Below are 22,712 nucleotides of genomic sequence, written 5' to 3'. Positions count from 1 at the left end.
AAGGTGTAGTTAGGTTATGCAGCAATACAGAGATCCAAAATATTACTTTTATCTCCTATTTTATTTCCCTTATTCAGTGTGCAAAGTCCTCCCCCCCTATCATGCTGGCTGAGAAGACCACAGACTAGCCCCAACCCTAATTCCCACATGAGTCAGTGGTGGAGAGGCACACTATGCTCTATGTGTTACTCCACCACACATAGTCACCTCAACCACATCTGACCTCCCATCAATCAGAAACGTTTAATTGTGTTTGCTGAGTATCTGGACAGGTTGGTAGCACCACTGGGACTCGAATTTGAGAGTTGTCTGAGTGTCCGAGCCCTGGACCACATTTGGCCTCTGGTTTAGACTCAACACATACCAGCAGTAAACGTATCATTTTAAATTGTTTACTTTTGAATCAGTTCTCATGTCACCATGTGTTTTTTTTCCCTCTGCCGTGTTTTATTGAACGTGTTGGTGATGGTGTTCAGCGTCCTATGGGTCAATCTGTCTCATCTTCAGACCTCAGTGTCTTATCAGCTTCACCATTCACCCTTCTGCCCATCCTTCAGATAAAGCATGAACACATCATATCTATCTCCATTTTCTCCTCTCGGCTGATGTGGAGCAGATCATAATCACACACTTCATCTCTAGCTGTTAAAGTCGCCCGTAATACCCCAAAAAAATGATAAAACCTCGTGGCTGCTGAATTTAAATTCAGATGTTTGGGGTTTTGGGTCAGAAGTAACGTTTTCTTATTTAAACCAGGAGAACATCTAATCTTCCAGGTGATGTCACTTAATAAGTGACACTATTTATCGAATCTTTGATTCATTTATTTATTCATTCATTTATTGGGCACCAGTCCATCACAAGACCTCACATACCTACTTATTTACTGGTACTAAAATCTATGTGAGATTTAAAACAGCAGATCCACCTTCTGCATGTTTTGGAAGGTGGGAAGAAACCAGAGTACACGAAGATCACTCACATAAAAGTAAAAAAGTGAACACAAATATTACTTCATTTCAATATTACATGTTCTTACTGTATATTTAATGAACCTAAAAGTTTGAACACGCCAGTACTTTGTACTTAGTAACACGTCCTCTGCCTACATATGAAAGCCTAGAAACATTTTTAGCAGCTAGAAGTTACTTGTTTTAGGACCTTTCACCCACTCTTCCTTAAGAAATGCTTGGACAAATTTGGTGTGGCAGAACTCCAGAGGCCTGAACAGAGCCCTGAACATAACCCCAGCAAAGACATTTACATAATATAAAATTTGCTCTTAAGCCATGCCTTCACAAATGCTGATTTGACTAAATAGACACAAATTCCTGCAGACATTTTCTCACTCTGGTAGGTAACAAACCCACATTTATTTAAAGTAATGGTTAGTATTTATTTATAGTAATGGTACAGTAAAGGTTTTGAAATGGCTTGCCCATGGTCAGGTGTCCACTTTTTTTGGTCATAAAGGCCTAACGTGTTCATTTTGTTCTGAACTTTTCCTGGAGAGCTCGAATGTTGTCCAAACGTGTTGCAAATGATAGTACAATAAACACGAATGAGCCAAAACATTAGGACCACCCGCCTAATGCTGTCAAAACAACTGGAGAGTCATCAAGACACCAATTTTTTGAGTGTATATTATTTCTGCAGGATAATTTTGCTTTCCCCCATTAATCTAATTTATTTCATATATTTTTATCAATTTATGATTTTTTATTATTTCATTTTAAATCTGCATCTTGATAAACATGCCAATTGGCAATAAGTTTTACTAATGCACTGTAAGCAATGAGCATGCATACTTCCACATATAATAAATAATAATAATAATAATAATAATAATAATAATAATAATTTAAAATATTAATCATAACAGTAATATTAATACAAAAATAAATACTACTATTACTAAATAATAGTACAAATAAAATACTAATGTTACTAAATAATAATAATAATAATAATAACAATAATAATAATAATAATTTAAAATATGAATCATAACAGTAATAACAATAAAAATATTATAATAACAATAATAATAATAAAATACTACTACTGCTACTCCCACCACTGCTACTACTACTACTAATAATAATAATAATCATAATTTAAAATATGAATCATAACAGTAATAACAATAAAAATATAATAATAATACTATTATTAATAATAATAATAATAATAATAAAATACTACTACTGCTACTCCCACTATACTGCTGCTACTACTACTACTAATAATAATAATAATAATAAGAAGAAGAAGAATATTAAATTAAAATAATAATCAGAACAGTATTAACCATAAAAATAAAATACTACTACATAATAATAATAATAATAATAACAATAATAATAATAATAAAATACTACTACTGCTACTCCCACTACTACTGTACTACTTCTTCTACTACAACTACTACTACTACTACTACTACTACTACTACTAATAATAATAATAATAATAATAATAATAATAATAATAATAACAATAATAATTATAATAATAATAATAATAATTATTATAATTATAATTATAATAATAATATTAATTATTATTATTATTATTATTATATTAATTATATTATTATTTTTAGATTGTTCTTTTTCTTATTATGATTATAATTATGATTATATTTTGTATAAATAAACCTGTTTTATGTTACTTTGTGCTATAAAGCGCTATAAAGTATAAATAAACTATACATATATAAAACTAATAAAATAAAATGCTTCCACTCTTCCTGTTATTATTGATTATTTAGAGCAGGAGCCCGACTTCCAATCACAGGCATCATACGGGTATAACAGTGTTACACCCCCACGCCTCTACCCACCCACCCCCCACCACCCCCTGCACGTGAGAGATTGAGAGATGAGGCGCACGAGGGGAGAGTCTGACTTTACTGAAGAGGAGGAGGCGCGAGCCCTTCATTCGGTACTGAACGGTTGATCCGCGCGCATTCGGTAACACACACAGACGCCGATAGAAAGAAAAGGACAAGTTTACTTTTTCTTTATCAGCTCCGCGTTTTGGTCCCCCGCGTCCCGGGTCAGCAGTGTGGTGCCGGTGGTGGTGCTGGTAGTAGTTCTATCAGCTCCGGTAAAGGTATCGGTATCGGACATGTCTTTCCCGCAGCTCGGTTATCCGCAGTACCTGTACGGTCTCGGTGCTGCTCCAGCCTCTCCCGCCTCTCCACCGTCCGCTCCGCGCGCTCCCAGCTGTGATGTGGCCTCTGTGCTCGCGGCGGCCGGCAGCGGTGCTAACGGCGGTATGTACAGCGCGCTCCCGTACAGCTACAGCGCGCTCCTGCCCTACACCAGCGCAGAACTGGCGCTCTTCTCTCACATGGTGAGCGCAACTTTTATTCATACATGCATTATTCTGGTTCAAAAGTTCAACTTTCTTTATTGTATTGGTTTGATTTTGTTTGTTTTTATTATAATAATAGAAAATGTAAATTAAATCACACAAACTCTCCAAAAAGTGTCACTATTTTTATTTCATTTTAATTTGTTTTGTGTTTTATTGTTAATAAAAAAAGGAAAAGAACAAAATGTAGAAATGTACACTGATCGGAGTCTAAAATAAACCTTCAAAATAAACGATTTTATTATTATTATTTACATTTTTACATCATTATTTTGTTTTATATTGTTTATTGTTCCTTCTTTTTTGTGTTTTATGATGCTATGAAAATTTCTCACCTGTCAGTGTACAAATGCGAGTAATAAAACTAACAATTAATATTTCACATAACAAAAATAAGCAGCAGTTTATAGTTAGATTTATCGAATTTGTGTACATTTAACTTTTATTTTTTGAACATATATATATATATATATATATATATATATATATATATATATATATATATAATTATTATTATTTTTTTATTATTATTATTTTTTTTTTTATTACGTATTTAACTTTTCTTGCGTATTTTGTGCATTCGTTTGTTACAGTTGGGTTTATAAATCTATTAGTGGTAAATATTTTTGTTATTATTCTTACTGTCGCACAAAAGTAGTGAATTTTGTCGAATTTTGTTTGTTTTTGCTTCTTTAAATTACTGCATTAATTGTTTATATTTGTAAATATTAAAATCGAAGTCTGATAAAAAAAAAAAATAGCTTCGCTTGATAGAAAAGCTTCTCCAATTCCATATTTGTTTCATACCTTTCTTTTATGTCTATGACTTTAATCCTAAATATTTGATCAATTTTAACTTCATCATTATAGAGCCATTAAAAATAAAACGCGACTTTGCCTTCAGTAGAATTAAGAGGGATTAAAACTAGACGCAGTTTCGCTTCGTTCTTTAAATGTGTGAATTAAAACAATCTGATTTTTAAAATGTATTATTACAATTGTTTTTTAATGTAGTTTTCTAAAACGAAATGAAATGATAAGTCTGTTCCAATTTCATGATGGAACATTTACACAGAAAGATTAAATCTGATATAAATAAATCTATAAATCTATTGTTTCTGTGCAGGGAAGTGTGTTCTTTCACACATTTCAAATTATATTCCCATAACTTGCTGAGTTTATAATTCTGATGTAAAACATAAAAACAGTATGATGTGATTTTAATATTAATATGAATATATTATTAATTTAAAAAATCTTAATCAGCTTGTGAATTGTGAATGTAAATGATACAGCACATTTTTCACTATTTAATCAAGTATACTGAGGATATTTGTTATTTTTGTTTGGGCCTCAAATTGGTGTCATTTAATATTAAGGAAAATTCAGGCTGTAATTATTGATGAGGAAATCATTGTTATGGATTATGCCATCATTCAAAAAGCTTCAAAATTATTGAAATAGTTTATAAAAACAAAAACAAACTGGTAGGCTGAACTAGGTAAACGACCCCCCTGCAACCCCCTAAGTAAACTGTTAAATTTCTTTTAAATGTTTAAAATGTGTTCCCTAATTGTTCATGACAGCATGTTTAAAAATATGTGAACCAATTTAACATTTATCTTGGCAGTCAGCACCAACATAATTTAAGAAAGGGCCCCAGTGCTGGGGCAAAAGGCCACCCCTCATGGGGGCAAAATGCCCCCAAGGGTAAATACAAAGCAGTTTCACATTCAAACAGCTACTTTAATATATTTCATAACGGTTCTGTCCAGAATGAATATAAATATAATAAAGATCAGTATATTCAGTGTACATGAGGCTCAATTTCTTTATTACAATTATGTACACAGTTTAGCTAAATAATAAAGAGCAAGTAAGTCTCATCACATGTCATTTAATAAAAAATATGTACATTTTGTCCTAATTGTAATATGTAGAGCCGCATCAGACACAAAGTAACTTTAGAAAAACTCAAATAAATATCTTAACTATAATATAAAAAATATGTTGTTTTATTCAGTGTAAGAAAAACTGAGCCCTGCAGTTACTAGGTTCAGGGTGCTGGTTTGAGCAGTGGGTCGACTTTAATAATCCAGCAGTTGGTATTTAGGATGTGGACCTGAAGGGGAACAGGAACATGATGTAAAGTTTCATTTTCTGGAATTTTTTCACTGGGTTTGAGGAAACACAGAGAAACAATCAGGAAGTTTCGCATAAAATCTGTATACAATATTTACTCCAGCAGATATTTACATAATAACGATACATTCTTTATTTAGATTATTGTCTTAAATACAGTGGTTGAACATTGTTCAATTGTATTTCTATAATATAAAAATATTAAAATAAAAATCACATTTTAATATAGTGTTTTATTATTATTATTAATAATAATAATAATTATTATTATTATTATTATTTATTCAAAGGAGTACTCGGCTCTACACATAGAAAAGGCCTGGTGCAACAGTGGAACCCTTTTGGGCCCATTTTTAAAAGATTCTGCAGAACCATATACAGTGGTTTCCCTGTAGAACATTTATTATACTTAAAAAAACGATATTAGGATTTAATGTTCATTATAATACCAAATAAATGATTTGAGGGATTATAAGGTTCTATTACACTACATTTTTTTATAGAATTAATTCATTATCACAGATGGAAATCAGTGGCTTATAAATTCAGTCGATTATGCAAAATTACAAAATATTAATTAATGCCATTTAAGAAACACATGTATAAAAGGTGTAAATGTATAAGAAGGCACACACACTGTCTTTAAATGTGTAAAGAAGCATTTCATTTCATGAATTGATATTTTTACCACCACCTCAACCAGAAGCTCTACAGAATCTGAGGGTTTTTATTGTATTTATTTTTTAATATAATATTTAAAGTATTTTTAGCCATTTTTGACTCCTCAGGAAGTATGAACCTGTCCTGATAAAAATCAAACAAACATTTATATGTAGAAATAGAATTTTATAATACAAAGTGATTCCTGTTTGCTGCTTTAAGGTTTGCTGTGGTTCAGTCTGAGAAGATACACTAGCAGATAAAAGATTATCATTATCATAAAAAAATAATTCTATAATAAACCCAACAGGATTTTTTCCACGTCACACAGCAATCAAAGTTTCTCACGTCACACAATAGCAGCATCATGCTGTTACAGGTCAAAGGTCGAAACTAATGTGGCTTTAAAGAGCCGAAGAAGAAAACAATACATTTATAGAACAGAATAAACAGAAAAAGCAGCAACAGCTTTTATAGACCTGTTATTGAGACAGACAACAATCAAAAATACTCATTATTCTAAATTATATTTTCATTAAATTTTTCAGGTGTTGAGACTAAATCGTACTGAAATAAACATAGAAAGAAACTGAAAGTAAAATGTGAGGTCATGTTAAAATAAAAATGAAGAAATAATTATTTTATTAATAATAATAATTTATATTATTATTATTATATTTATTATTATTATATTATTATTAATTTTATTATTATTATTATTATTATTATTATTATTATTATTATTATTATTATTATTATTATTATTATAAATAGACGCACCGATTGTGCAGAATTATGCTTATTTATTATTTTTATTACTACATACAGTGCTGTGAAAAAGTATTTGCGCTCTTTACAATTTTTGTACTTTATTAAATAAAGATGACACAAGTAAACAAACTGAAAACAAAGAGCAGCCAAAAATCCTCCACAGCAATATAAAAGACTCACTAGTTATCAATAATGTTTGATATCAGACGTTACTGCTAAAGGTGGCACAACCAGTTATTAGATTTAGGGAGCAAATACTTTTTTATATATGGTTTTAATTAATCTTTATTTTTATTAATAAATCTGATTATATAAATGCTGCATTTTGTGTTTACTTGTGGTTCTTTAAAATAAGATCTGAAATTTCAATGTGACAGATCAGAAACTGAAAAGGGGGCAAATACTTTTTTATTGCAGCACTGTAATGTGGGTAGATGTTTGTGCTATAAATCGAAAGGATGAAAGTTTGAATCCAGACTCTGTCATGCTGCCACTGTCGGGCCCTTGAGCAAGGCCTTAACCCCCTCTGTTCCTGGGGCGCTGTACAGTGGCTGACCCTGCGCTCTGACCCCAGCTTCCAAACAAGCCTGGATATGCGGAAAAATAATTTTATTGTATCATCTATGTGTATATGTATATATAACAAATTAGTAGTATTTACAAGATTGCTAGTTCAAGGCCCACCACTGTCAGGTTGACACTGTTGGCCCCCTGACCTTTAAATGCTCGGGTTGTATTCAATCACAATTAAGTTGCATTGAATAAAAGCTAATTTAAATGGAAAATAAAATGTAAAGCCACTGATGTGAGCCACTGAGGCGGTGGTGTAGGTAGTAAGGATAGTGAAGGTCTAGAAAACACTAGAGGGCGCTTTGTGACCCACTTGTTGTCCCGGGCCCAGTGGTAAAAACTGTGAGAGTTAGAAATCTGACAAACAATTTTGATGAAAAAAAATAACAGCTTTAGTATATTTCTATTTGCACTAATTTAATAAAAGTATGAACATTCTAGGTACACACACACACACACACACACACACATTGGACACACCCCAATGAAGTAAATGAATTTTATGTCATTAAAAACTGAAACTATACTAACTATGATCAGCAGAATGTGGGTGTGTCTGTTTAAAAGAAATGGAAAATAGGAACATTAGGTTATGTACAAGTCCACCTTTTTGGGAGGGTCACTGTGTAGATACATCATGTATTTGGTAGTTTAATGAAAAAAGCCTTTTGCATGGGTGTGTCCAAAATAGTATTGTATTATTTATAGGTAAATATGAGTAGATTTTTCACTGTATGAATCTACACGGTAAAAATCGGAATGTTTACTGTTGTTATTTGGGTGTAAACGTTCCACTACTTTCTGTGAAGAGTGTTGTTAACTTTCGTTGTATTTATGTTCTACTCAGAATTATAGCTTTTATTGTTTAATATACTTTTAGTGCAAATATCAGCTTCAAATTTGTTCATAACCCAAATCAAGAAAGAAAAAACAATCGTCATTATTATAAAACAAGTAAACTACTAGATATTAGTGCTGCCAATAAAAATTTGCTCCTGGTTTCATTCTAAAAGACGTTGAGACTGAGTATCGATCCTGCTGAAGCTCAACAAGCTTCCTAAATTTCCCAGGAACAAAATGTAACTAAACCTGAATAGGGGTGGCATGGTGGCTCGGTGGGTAGCACTGTCGCCTCACAGCAAGAAGGTCCTGGGTTCGATCCCCAGGCGGGGCAGTCCGGGTCCTTTCTGTGTGGAGTTTGCATGTTCTCCTCGTGTCTGCTTGGGTTTCCTCCGGGAGCTCCGGTTTCCTCCCACAGTCCAAAAACATGCAGTCAGGTTAATTGAAGACACTGAATTGCCCTGTAGGTGAATGTATGTGTGTATGTGCATGTGTGTGTGTGTGTGTGTGTGTGTGTGTGTCCTGCAATGGACTGGCGCCCCGTCCAGGGTGTTACTGTGTGCCTTGCACCCATTGAAAAGCTGGGATAGTCTCCAGCACCCCCCACAACCCTAATTGGATAAGCGGTTAAGACAGTGAGTGAGTAAGTAAACCTGAGTAGAAACACCTTCAACATCACATGAAACCACAAATCTTCCCTGGACAGGAGCAGCACCTTGTGGCCTAGTAACTCAATGTAAAGCTTGCTTGTCTGTGAACAGTTTAAACTCCTGTGTTTCAGCAGTTTGCAGTTTGCACTGCAGACCATTTATTAATTTCTCTTCTTCTGGGTGTGTATTCAGGGCTCTCAGTATGACCTGAAGGACAGTCCTGGGGTCAGTTTTGCAGCACACACTTCCCCTGCTGCGTTCTACCCGTACAGCGGCTTCCAGTACGGCGACGCATCCAGGCCGAAGAACGCCACCCGGGAAAGTACGAGCACACTCAAGGCCTGGCTGAACGAGCACCGCAAGAATCCGTACCCAACCAAAGGAGAGAAGATCATGCTGGCCATCATCACCAAGATGACCCTCACCCAGGTGTCCACGTGGTTCGCCAATGCCCGGCGGAGACTTAAGAAGGAGAACAAAGTAACGTGGGGCGCGAGTGCAAAGGAGGACGGTGAGGACGGGATCATCTTTGGCAGTGACAATGAGGACAAACGTGAGGACGAGGAGGAGATCGATTTGGAAAGTATCGACATAGATAAGATCGATGAGAACGATGGAGATCGCAGCAATGCCGAAGAGGAGGATGAAGAAGAAGATGAGGAGGAACAAAAGCGAGGACTAAAACTTTCCAAGGAGCAGGATGAAATACACGGAAATGCTAATGCTAATAAAAACATTCCTGTAATGACATCACCAGGCCTCCAGCTTCCAGTGAGCAGCAAACCAAAAATCTGGTCCCTCGCAGAAACAGCAACAACGCCGGACGTCTCAAAATCCACAACCGTCCAACATCCAGCGTTCCTCTCTAACCACGGACTGTACACCTGCCCCATCGGGAAGATCCACAGCTGGAATAACGGAGGGTTCCTGACTCAAAACTCACTGCTCAGTGTTCGCTCGCTAGTGGGAGGAAATCAGCATCATCAACAGACACAACAGTTACAACAACAAACTCAACAACAGCGAAAAGAACATCAACTACAACATCAACTACAACATCAAATACAGCATCAACTACAGCATCAACTACAGCATCAGATACAACAGGATTTAATGGAAAAGGACAAATGCACTGAACAGCTCAGCCCCAAACACACAGGTAAGAATAGAAAAATAAATACATTAATTAATTAATTAATTAATTAATTAAAAAATAATAAAAAATAAATAAAATAAAAATAATAATACTGATGAACATTAAAAATGATTCCTATATATTTCTAAACATTTTCTTAATCATTAAATATGCAATTTATATTATTGTAATAATGAAAATAAATAAATTAATATAATAATACTAATAAATTAGATTACCAGTAATATTAAGAAGTAATGTAATTTTATTGAATTACATTTTAAACAATTATTATCACTTAAAAATAATAAATAGAGAATAATAATCAGAAGTAGATAAAGATAAAGAAGCTAAATAAATAAATATGAATCCAGTGTTATTATAAATACAAATCAATGTGCATACTGTTACAGTATATATAGTATATATAACATAAATTGTATTTATTCATGTTTAACTTTATACTGTTATTAAATAATGTATTTATTGTTTTAGCTTTTTTCTGAGTGCAATCTATTACAAAACTAAATAACTAATAATAATAATAATAATAATAATAATAATAACACATTATTATTATTAGTATTATTATTATTATTATTAAAATCCATATTTAAAATATTTTAATAATGAAAAATATGTATTTTGTAATTCTGCACTAAAAGGAAATTTAGTTTATTACTAGTGTTTACATAATAATTTCAATTATATAAATACAAGTTATTATATTCACAAATACAATTTATTTTAACATTTAAAGATTTATTTTCTTTAATTTAACATCTAGAATAAATATAATTATATTATATTTTATTCATTTTAAATAGTTTAATACCAAAAGAATAATCACAAACATTAAATTATTTGTATTATTTACATGTAATAAAGTAAAATGTATTTATTTATATTTATTTATTTGTAACATCACTGTTGTTAAGGTAAAAATATTAAATACTGTATTTACACACTCTGTGACCGTAAGTATGTGAACAGCTTACACCTAGTCATCACATTTAAACCCATGTACATGAATACTGAGTTGGTGCACTTCATTGCTATACCAGCCTCTACTCTTTTGGCAAAGACAGGCTTACAGTCAGCATTCCAATTGTTCCACACCAAACACAGTAAGCTTATTATAGTGATCTAGTGCTAAAACAGAGAAGGATATTCCTCAAACTGTTACCACATAGTTTGAAGAGTACAGTATTGTAAAGCAGCATTACATGGTGAAGCAGTATGATTGTTCTTTACTGAAACTGTGTGTGTGTGTGTGTGTGTGTGTGTGTGTGTGTGTGTGTGTGTGTGTGTGTGTGTGTGTGTGTGTGTGTGTGTTTGTGTTTGTGATTTATTAATCCATTTAGAAAGAATCACATTTCCATAATCACCTCATTTATTGTTGATTGTCTTTTTATTTAGATCGGGGAGTTGAGTCACCAACACAACCACTGAAATCCTCATTCCGTCCCCTACATGACAGGTAATTATTATTATTGTATTACTATTATTGGTAGTAGTATTATTACTATTATTACTCTTACTAAAATTATTACAGTATTATTATTATTTCAGTATTATTATTAGTAGTAGTATTAGTATTATCATTAGTAGTATTATCATTAGTAGTATTATCATTAGTAATATTATTACTATTATTACTCTTACTAAAATTATTATTATTATTACAGTATGATTATTATTAGTAGTAGTATTATCATTATTAGCATTATTACTATTATTACTCTTACTAAATTATTATTATTACAGTATGATTATTATTAGTAGTAGTATTATCATTATTAGTATTATTACTATTATTACTCTTACTAAAATTATTATTATTATTACAGTATGATTATTATTAGTAGTAGTATTATCATTATTAGTATTATTACTATTATCACTTTTGCTAAAATTATTATTATCATTATTATTATTATTACAGTATTATTATTATTATTAGTAGTATCATTATTAGTATTATTACTCTTACTAAAATTATTATTATTATTATTATTATTATTATTATTACCGTATTATTATTACTATAAGTATTAGCATTATTAGTATTATTCATATTATTATTGTGCTCTCGCTCTGTGTTTGGTGCTTTAAAATAAATAGTGTGTGACAAAGCAGGTCAAACCCCCACCAGCAGCGTCTCAAGGGACTCAGTGTGTGTTAGTGCGTTTCTCTGAAGCCCCCCGGGGGAGAATTTGCCCCCCTTTTAACTCTCTTACACACACATACACACACACTGCTATGTTTATACTCACTGCTCAGTTCTTACACAGCTTGTTCAGGCCTGGTGAAAGTTAGAGACTGAATATCTGCATGCTTTTAGTCACACTTTATTTTTGTATATTTTTAGTATCTTAAAATAAGCAACTACATTAAAAATGTGCATTTAAATGAATAAAATAATGTCTTTTTTTAATTATCCCACTTTTTTTCCAAATGTTGCCATTTCTAACACAATTCCCTATTACTATTCCTCTGCTGTTTGCTACACACCCATGCTGGCCATGGAAGGTCACAGACTAGTAATCGCACAGCCTGACACATTTGACTATTCAGATCGCTTTTTTTACACCTGCCAGCAGTGGATTGTCACGCTATACTTTGTGTTCCTCCAATACTCATGCCATCAGACCCACCAGAGCACCTGGCCAGGCTGGTATCACTGATGCACTGACACTTAAACTCAGAAACTTGAACCCTGACATTTTTGAGTTTGTTGGAATTTCACCAGTGGAGTCCAAACTTCTGAATAAGACTGAACACAGTAGTATTTACATTAGGTTAGAGCCCTGTTATAATGCAATGCATTATGGGATCCACTGTAGCTGTAGCTGATTGTGATGTTTTTGACTTTTATATGCTGTGAATGGTTTGGTTTGATGCTGGAAGCTCCACGACTATCCAATATGAGTAAATGAATATTGGTGTGGGTTTAATTAAATGAATTACAGAGAAGTAAATGTACACGTTAAACACAATCACTCAGCCAGGATGTGTGAAGTTTGCTTCCTTAGATGTGAAGCTACAAGGCTAAGGTAGTTAACCAGTAATGGAAGTCTGTCTCACCCAAAATCTTTAATCACTTCTTTAGTAATATCCGCTAACTGTCAGTGCAGTTCACTTAGCAGTTAGCGGCAAATTAGCATTTTAGCTATACTTGCAGCTTACAGACAAGTTTGGGAATTAATTTTGAAGTTCTGCAGCTTTTTAAATGCAGTTTGTCGTCTGAAATTCACTTCAGTTCAGGTCCTACATTCAGTCAAATTCTCTACATTGTGAGTTTGTCTACCTTTCTTGTCCAGGTTGCAATTAGCGTGCTAAGCTTTGCTAAGTCTTTGTAAAGGATAAAACTCACCATCATAGATGAAATTTATATGTTCTTGTCATCTAATTTAGCTTTATTAAATTTGACTCTGTGCACTATCAATATGAAGCAACAAAGTTGAGTGAGGAAATAAGATAAGCAGTTTGTGAACTAATAATAAAAAATAAAAAAAAATAATATAATAAAATAAATAATATAATAAAATAAATAATATAATAAAATAAATTAAATAGAATAAATAAAATAAATAATATAATTAAATAAATAAAACAATATAATTAAATAAAATAAAATAAATAAAATAATAAAATAAAATAAATAAAACAATATAATAAAATAAATAAAATAAAATAATATAATAAAATAAATAAAATAAAATAAATAAAATAATTTAATAATATAAATAATATAATAAAATAATTAAAGAGCACAAAATAAAACCTGGAACCCTTCTGATGATGTAAAGAAGGTCATTTATGCCTGTATCTTGCCTCAGTCGAACTTCCTGTGCATGGGTGTTAATTAATCTTTACAGATAATTTCATTACTGCACTCCAGAGTTCAATGTGAAGTGATTTTTTTTGTTCTTAAGGTGGTAAATAGACCTGTGTCCGCTCCCTGGTCAGAACAGGGGGGCATCAAGTCAAAAGATCATTTGTGAGGTCAGACATTGATGTTGGACGAAAACACCTGGCTCACAATCAACATTCATATTCATCCCAAACAAGTTTATATCATGGCCTGCTAATTCCTCACTAGTGATTAGAATAAAACCACATCTGATCACTGCCCATATAAATAGGACTAGCTTGACTGCATTCATGATACCCATGCCAATGTTGGGAAAGTCTAGGCAGCTTTGTACAGACATCAGAAATTAAATATGACAGGTACAGATTAGGTACTGCAGCATCTTTTAGATACCAAAAACGTCTCTGTTAATCTACTTGATTGATTGATTTAAGGCATTCCAATTAACCATATACACCGATCAGGCATAAAATTATGACCACCTTTCTAATATTGTGTTGGTCCCCCTTTTGCTGCCAAAAAACAGCTCTGACCCATCGAGGCATGGAGTCTGTCACCTTCCTATCAGAACCAGCATGAATTTTTTCAGCAATTTGAGCTACAGTAGCTTGTCTGTTGGATCGGAACACACAGGTCAGCCTTCGCTTACCACGTGAGCCTTGGCCGCCCATGACCCTGTCGCCGGTTTACCACTGTCCCTTCCTTGGACCACTTTTGATAGATACTGACCACTGCAGACCAGGAACACCCCACAAGAGCTGCAGTTTTGGAGATGCTCAGACCAGTCGTCTAGCCATCACAAGTTGGCCCTTGACAAACTCGGTCAAATCCTTACGCTCATCCATTGTTCAGAATCAGAATCACTTTATTTCTAATTCTGATTCTGAAAAATGCTGCTTCAAACATCAACTTTGAGGATAAAATGTTCACTTGCTGCCTAACATATCCCACCCACTAACAGGTGCCGTGATGAAGAGATAATCAGTGTTATTCAGTGTTAGTCAGTGGTCATAATGTTATGCCTAGTCTGTGTATATCGGATTTTGATCTGAAATGTTACAGTTCTAACTAACTGCTGTAGGTTTAATCTTTGGTCTCTCTGTTCCTCTGTTTTTCAGTGGCAGGAGTTCTCAGCGAGTCCTCACCACCTGATCACCTCACAAAGAACACCTCAAAAATATTAAAGCTAATTAAAACGACGGATGAATATTTGGAGTTTTGTAAATAATTATAATAATAATAACAATAATAGCGCTTAAATTTATTCTGGGATATTTGGTAGGTTTGAATTCCTCTCTCTGTGCTGGTGTTTTTATTCATTTTTATTCCGTTTCACGGTTCATTTGATGTAAATGAAGCTCGTTGAATGTGTAAATAGTTACTGGACGGAGTTTGTGCAGATCTTCTATTTTGTCTATAATAAAGTTAACAAATTCTACAGACACTTTAAGCTTCTTCTTTATCGTATTTAAATGTAATGTGTGTGTGAGTGTTTATTAGCATTAAAGTGAATGAGGTACAGTTTATGATCACAGCATGTGGACAGTCCTGCACAGAGCCCTGATCTTAACTGAAAACCCTCGGGATGAATTGGAACATTGATCGTGAGCCAGGCCTTCTCATCCTACAACAGTGCCTGACATATTGAATGCTCTTTTGACTATGTGGGCACACATTTTCAGAGACGCTCCCAAACAAGTCTTCCCAAATAAGTGGGAAGGGGGGGGGGGGGGGGGGGGGGGTCAACAAGCATATGGCCAGGGCCAGCTGTAGCCTAGTGGTTAAGGTACTGGATCAGTGATCAGAGGGTCACTGGTTCAAGCCCCACCACTGCCAGGTGGCTGCTGTTCGGCCCTTGAGCAAGGCCCTTAACCCTCAATTGCTCAGACTGTATACTGTAACTGTAATGTAAGTCGCTTTGGATAAAGGCGTCTGCTAAATAACGTAAATGTAAATGTCAGGTGTCCACATACTTTTGGCCATTTAGTGTATGTCCTTCCACAAACTTGCTTATGATCTCGATGCAGACTGCTGGTTAAAAGCTGTTCCTCAAAATGTTTTTTTGTTGACACCTCACAATCAAACACTGGAAACAAAATGGTTCTTTATGGTTCTTCTAATCTAGTACGTTTCTACCTAGAACCTTTAAGTGTTTCTCCAAAGGGACAAACTGAAGAACACTGCAGGGTGCTAGCTGAAACCTATAGCTTGTACAGCACAGTACTGGTTCCAGTTCTGATTTTTGAATTGTCCACTGCACCACAGTTGGTTTCCAGCACAGAAATCAAATAAAGAGGCAGTGACCATACAGGAAGTGGTAATCAAGGTTAAAGATGGTCTGTTGGTCTGTACCGGATACCAGAGCCTCAATGTCCTCCAACAACAATGAGTCTTGTTTACCCAGCTACCTGGCAGTTGGTGGTCTGTCCCTCCTCCGACCACTGTCAGAGGGTACCCACCATGACTCAGGGTTTTATACTGATCAGATCTGCTGCATTCAACATGTGAACTATGAGGAACTACCATCAGCCCAACATCTAATATATCCCTCATGCTCACATGTACCAGTGCTACAGAACAGGCACTGTGATGCACAGTTTTGGCAGGTGGTTTTAATGTTTTGGCTCATCTGTGGTATGTACGTGTTCGCCATGAATGTACGCCAGTTTGATACTGGAATGTGTTCCAAAAAAATTGGAAGTTACATTATTTTCCTTTAATTAATACTTTGTAATAATTTGGGAATTGGACACACCAACTGATCTTGAATCAGGACTGAATCAGGACCACTGGGTGCTCCTTCACCAAGAATTAGTTCCAGCTGTTCCTGAATCAGGACCACTGGGTACTCCTTCACCAAGCATCAGTTCCAGCTGTTCGTAAATCAGGACTGAATCAGGACCACTGGGTGCTCCTTCACCAAGCATCAGTTCCAGCTGTTCCTGAATCAGGACCACTGGATACTCCGTCACTAAGCACCAGTTCCAGCTGATCTTGAATCAGGACCACTGGGTACTCCTTCACCAAGCACCAGTTCCAGCTGATCCTGAATCAGGACCACTGGGTGCTCCTTCACCAAGCACCAGTTCCAGCTGATCCTGAATCAGGACCACTGGGTGCTCCTTCACCAAGCAGCAGTTCCAGCTGATCCTGAATCAGGACTGACTTAGGACTAATGGGTGCTCCTTCACCAAGCACCAGATCCAGCTGATCCTGAATCAGGACCACTGGGTGCTCCTTCACCAAGCACCAGATCCAGCTGATCCGGAATCAGGACTGAATCAGGACCGCTGTTTGCTCCTTCACCAAGCATCAGTTCCAGCTCTTCCTGAATCAGGACCACTGGGTGCTCCTTCTCCAAGCACCAGTTCCGGCTGATCCTGAATCAGGACTGAATCAGTACCACTGGGTGGTCCCTCACCAAGCACCAGTTCCGGCTGATCCTGAATCAGGACTGAATCAGGACCACTGGGTGGTCCCTCACCAAGCACCAGTTCCGGCTGATCCTGAATCAGGACTAAATCAGGACCACTGGGTGCTCCTTCACCAAGCATCAGTTCCAGCTGTTCCTAAATCAGGACTGAATCAGGACCACTGGGTGCTCCTTCACCTAGCACCAGTTCCAGCTGATCCTTAATCAAGACTGAATTAGGACCACTGGGTGCTCCTTCACCAAGCACCAGTTCCAGCTGATCCTGAATCAGGACCACTGGGTGCTCCTTCACCAAGCATCAGTTCCAGCTGATCCTAAATCAGGACTGAATCAGGACCACTGGGTGCTCCTTCACCAAGCACCAGTTCCAGCTGATCCTGAATCAGGACCACTGGGTGCTCCTTCACCAAGCACCAGTTCCAGCTGATCCTGAATCAGGACTGAATCAGGACCACTGGATGCTCCTTCACCAATCACCAGTTCCAGCAGTAGTGAAACCAGTATAATATTAACAGTCAGTTCTATGTTGTAGGACCCCGTCTATATAAAGCTGGCGTGTGTTTGGTGGGATGGGGGATGGGGGGGGGGGGGGGGGGGGGGGGGTTGAGCTCATTGAGGTGCTAATCAGACTGCAGATGGCTGGACAGAAGCAGCTGTGATCGACACACCCCACCCACACGAAAATAATAACACACACATCAGGTCCAATCAGTCTGATACAGGGGCGCCACTGAACTACTCCAAAATAGATGATTAATGTGTGAGTGTGAGTGGTGGGGTGGGGGGTGTGTTTGTGGTAGGCGTCAGTGTGAGATCTGTCAAAGATCTGATGATCATTACAGTCATTTTCAGCATTTAGCTCACACTTTTATCCAGAGCGGCTTACACTTATGAACTGAATACAATTCAAACAATTGAGGGTTAAGGACTTAGGGGCTCAACTTGGTGCTGGTGGGGCTTGAACTGGTAACCTTATGATTGCTAGAGCAGAACCTTAATCACTGAGCTACCACTATCCTACAGCTGTTACACGTGCACAGTGTGCAGGTAAGCATCTGGCTTTGGTCACACAACTGTGATCAAACAACTGGGGGAGGAAACCGGAGCTCCCGGAGGAAACCCACACAGACATGGGGAGAACATGCAAACGCCACTCAGAAAGGACCTGGACTGCTCCATCTGGGAACTGAACCCACAGTCTTCTTGCTGTGAGACGACAGTGCTACCCACCGAGCCACCGTGCCGCCCAAATAAATTATATCAAATAAATAATGCTTTAATCTGTTTGACTTTAAAAGTCCAACTGCTCTATATACATTGCATGGCCAAAAGTATGTAGACGGTTGACCATGAGCTTTCATCTGGATTAAAGTTGCCTGCACTCTTTGGAAAGGCATCCCACAGTTCTGGGCCATTTAATCAAAAGAGCTCAATGTTGGATAAAAGGCTTGGACTGTATTGACATTCTAATTCATCCCTAAAGTGCTCAATAGGGTTGAGTTCAGAAGTTCAGCTCTGTGCAGGTCACTAGAGATTTTCCACACCAAACTTGTTAAGCTATGTCTTTAGGAAGCTTGTTTTGTGTTGCTAAAACACATATTTTAATAATTAGAAGGGGCGTCCACATACTTTCAGCCATGGAATAAAGTCCCACCCTATATTTACAGATATTACATTTACATTTTCGGCATTTAGCTGACGCTTTTATTAGAAGCGACTTACAGTACTGTGACAGCATACACCGATCAGCCATAACACTGCTGTTAACATGCTGTTCTTCAATGGTCAGGACTCTCACAGGACCCCCACAGAGTAGGTATTATTTGGGTGGTGGATCATTCTCAGCACTGCAGTGACACTGACATGGTGGTGTTGTGTTAGTGTGTGTTGTGCTGGTATGAGTGGATCAGACACTTTACTGTCACTGCTGGACTGAGAATAGTCCACCAACCTTATATATCCAGCCAGCAGCGCCCTGTGGGCAGCATCCTGTGACCACTGCTGAAGGTCTAGAAGATGACCAACTCAAACAGCAGCAATAGATGAGCGATCGTCTCTGACTTTACATCTACAAGGTGGACCAACTAGGTAGGAGTGGACAGTGAGTGGACACGGTATTTAAAAACTCCAGCAGCGCTGCTGTGTCTGATCCACTCATACCAGCACAACACACACTAACACACCACCACCATGTCAGTGTCACTGCAGTACTGAGAATGACCCACCACCTAAATAATACCTGCTCTGTAGTGGTCCTGGGAGAGTCCTGACCATTGAAGAACAGCATGAAAGGGGGCTAACAAAGCATGCAGAGAAACAGATGGACTACAGTCAGTAATTGTAGAACTACAAAGTGCTTCTATATGGTAAGTGGAGCTGATAAAATGGACAGTGAGTGTAGAAACAAGGAGGTGTTTAATGTTATGGCTGATCAGTGTATATTGTCTAAGCAATTGAGGGTTAAGGGCCTTGCTCAGGGGCCCAACATTGGCAACCTGGCAGTGGTGGGGCTTGAACCAACGACTTTAAGATCACTAGTCCAGTACCTTAACCACCATGCTATAACTGCCCTATTGGGCACTATATTGGCACTTTAATTTTTCTTCATTAGCGAGTCAACGTCAGTTTAGCAGTTAAAGCTAATCCAGCGTAGCATCAGGTTTATTAAACCATCATTTTGTGTGCCTGCGCATCAGATAGCATCACATCATTTCCTCTTCCTCGGCAGACCGGACTGCAGCGACGTTGCGTGTTAGCCGTGTTATAAATCTTCTCTTATCTCCAAAACAAACGGACTGTAGTGAGATTTTCTGGCGGAGGAGCAGAAACAAAGAGACGCGAGCACATGTCCGACAATATTGGTGGCAGATGGTGACGGCAATAATAATACAGTACTGTGTACGATAGCGTGCTAGCAGTCATGCTAATTCTGCCATAAGGGATGCAGTTTTTATTGTGTTTTTAATTTTAATGATATACCAATCACAAATCACAGCTTCACAGCCTTTTTATTTGCTTTTTATCTACTGTCCAAGTGCTTTTTGAGTTGGGAAATGGGTTTGTACTTTCCTGATAATTGTTCATGCTCCTGGAAGCTGGTGAGCACGTTCTGGAGGATACGAGGTGCAGATGGTGACCATCAGACCTCTTAAAACCCACAGGATGCAGATCAGATTTATATACTGAAAAGTGCGTCTATGTCAGCTCTTATCTCTTTCCAAAAATATGAGTCACATAGAGCACATCAGGGACATCTGTCCTGAGACATCAGGGACATAAAACATCGAAGTATTTGTATTCAAAATATTTCTGATTGCACGATTCGTCGAGTCAAAAAGATCTTTTACCAGTTTAGCAAGCGCCAATCTGTCGGGCGTTTACATACAGTGGTGTGAACAAGTATTTGTCCTTTTCATTTATTTATTAGGATTTTAACATCACATTTTACACTTTGGTTACATTCATGACAGGAACGGTAATTATTTGATACGCAAGATTCATCAGTTCAAGTTTTGTTTAGTTTTTTTCCCTTTTTCTCCCACTTTAGCGCATCCAATTTTTGCCCGTCAATCATCCTCTCACTAATGCTGGTCCCTGCTCCTGATTGGGAAGGACGAGGCTGCTCCACGCCCCCTCCGACACATGCACAGCAATCGAACATCTTGTCACCTACACTTGACGAGTGCAGTGCAGTACAGCGCTGTGTACGGAGACCCACACCCTCTACCGTACACCTTTCCCGTCTCCGTGCAGGCGCCACCAACCAGCCCGCAGAGGTCGTAATCGCACTAGTCTGAGAGAGAGTCCCCATCCGGCTTAACCCTGCCCCTATCTGAACAACAGGCCAATCGTTGTTCATGTGGCCGCTCAGCCTCAGCCGGCAGGCAGAGCCGAGGTTCGATACGATGTATTCGATATCTCAGCTCACTTGCACATCTTTGTGCTGTGTGAAGAAACCCACACAGACACGAAGAGAACATGCAAACTCCACACAGACAGGACCTTGTCCGCTGTACCTGGGAATCAAATCCAGGACCTTCTTTGCTGTGAGGCAACAGTGCTTAACTGCTTTTGCTCATTTTAGCAGCAATATCTGGATTTAAATATGTTCTATAATAGAATATAGGGCAGTTGTAGCGAGTGGTTAAGGTACCGGACTAGTAATTAAAAAACTAGCCAGTTTAAACCCTGCCACTGCTAGGTTTCCACTGTTGGGCCCTTGAGCAAGGTCCTTAACCCTCAATTGCTTAGACAGTATACTGTCACAGTACAGTAAGTCACTTTGGATAGAAGCGGCTGCTAAATGCCACGAATGTAAATGTGCTACTGATTAGATTTGCCACTTTTCCATGTTTGTTCCTTATAAAGATAATGACTCACATTGTAGTTTGGTGGAGTCCCAGAGCTTTAATAACTCTTTCCAGGCTGAAACACTGCGGGGGTTCCTGCATTTTTGCAGGAAACTGGCTGGTGACTCCTGGGTAGGTTATTAAGTTTCTTCTATAGAGAGATAATGGTTCGGTGGAGGGTTAGGATGTTCCTCAGCTCTTCATCAGTTCCAGTTACGTTCATTCCCCGGTAAACACGTATTCAGCTGTACGATGGTGGAGCCGCTGAGATTGTGAGCGAATCAAAACGAAACCGATTGTTTTTATTATGAGAAATTAGTTTAGCAGGACATCGCCCCGTCCAGCAATTACAGCTCACACGAAAAGTTCCAAAAGCATACGGAGACCAGATGAGACCCAGTTAACCACCATCTACATTATTTATGTTCTACACATACGCACCCACTCCTGACCTTCCCGTGCCTTCCCTCAACCGACCCCAAAAAGAGGCAAACAAAAGGGCTTCAGGACAGATTTGGCATCGCTTTAATCTGGTAATTATAGCCATAACTGTCACTATCGCTTAAATCACGCGTGACTTTGTGGACGGGTGCAGTTTTACTTTCCCGCTAATTACCGGGAGCTCGGAATGCCTCGGAGTAAACAAGTTTTGGAAATACCATTATATTATAAATAGAAATAAATACAGTATGTAGTAGTTAGATGTGAAGAGAAAAGGTCACGGAGAAAACGAATTCAAGAAAATACAGTAGGGATTAGACCTCATTACAACAACACTTTATACGCCGACTAGGCATAACATTATGACCACTGACAGGTGAAGTGAATAACACTGATTATCTCTTCGTCACGGCACCTGTTAGTGGGTGGGATATATTAGGCAGCAAGTGAACATGTTCTCCTC

General features: G+C 37.0%; 1 protein-coding gene across 1 annotated transcript; it reads left to right on the top strand.

Moving 5' to 3' along the window:
• The first annotated feature begins 3,070 nt into the window (after positions 1-3,070).
• irx1a (iroquois homeobox 1a) lies at positions 3,071-15,421 on the top strand. The gene is made up of 5 exons (XM_062991801.1): positions 3,071-3,360; positions 9,207-9,996; positions 10,060-10,173; positions 11,569-11,629; positions 15,145-15,421. Exons 1-5 carry the CDS (start codon positions 3,133-3,135, stop codon positions 15,176-15,178), a joined length of 1,227 nt encoding a protein of 408 aa, XP_062847871.1. The 5' UTR covers positions 3,071-3,132; the 3' UTR covers positions 15,179-15,421.
• The last annotated feature ends 7,291 nt before the right edge of the window (positions 15,422-22,712 follow it).

This window comes from Trichomycterus rosablanca, chromosome 3 (assembly GCF_030014385.1).
Source record: "Trichomycterus rosablanca isolate fTriRos1 chromosome 3, fTriRos1.hap1, whole genome shotgun sequence".
NCBI classification, from domain to species: domain Eukaryota; kingdom Metazoa; phylum Chordata; class Actinopteri; order Siluriformes; family Trichomycteridae; genus Trichomycterus; species Trichomycterus rosablanca.
This window is presented reverse-complemented; position numbering and strand designations above follow the sequence as displayed.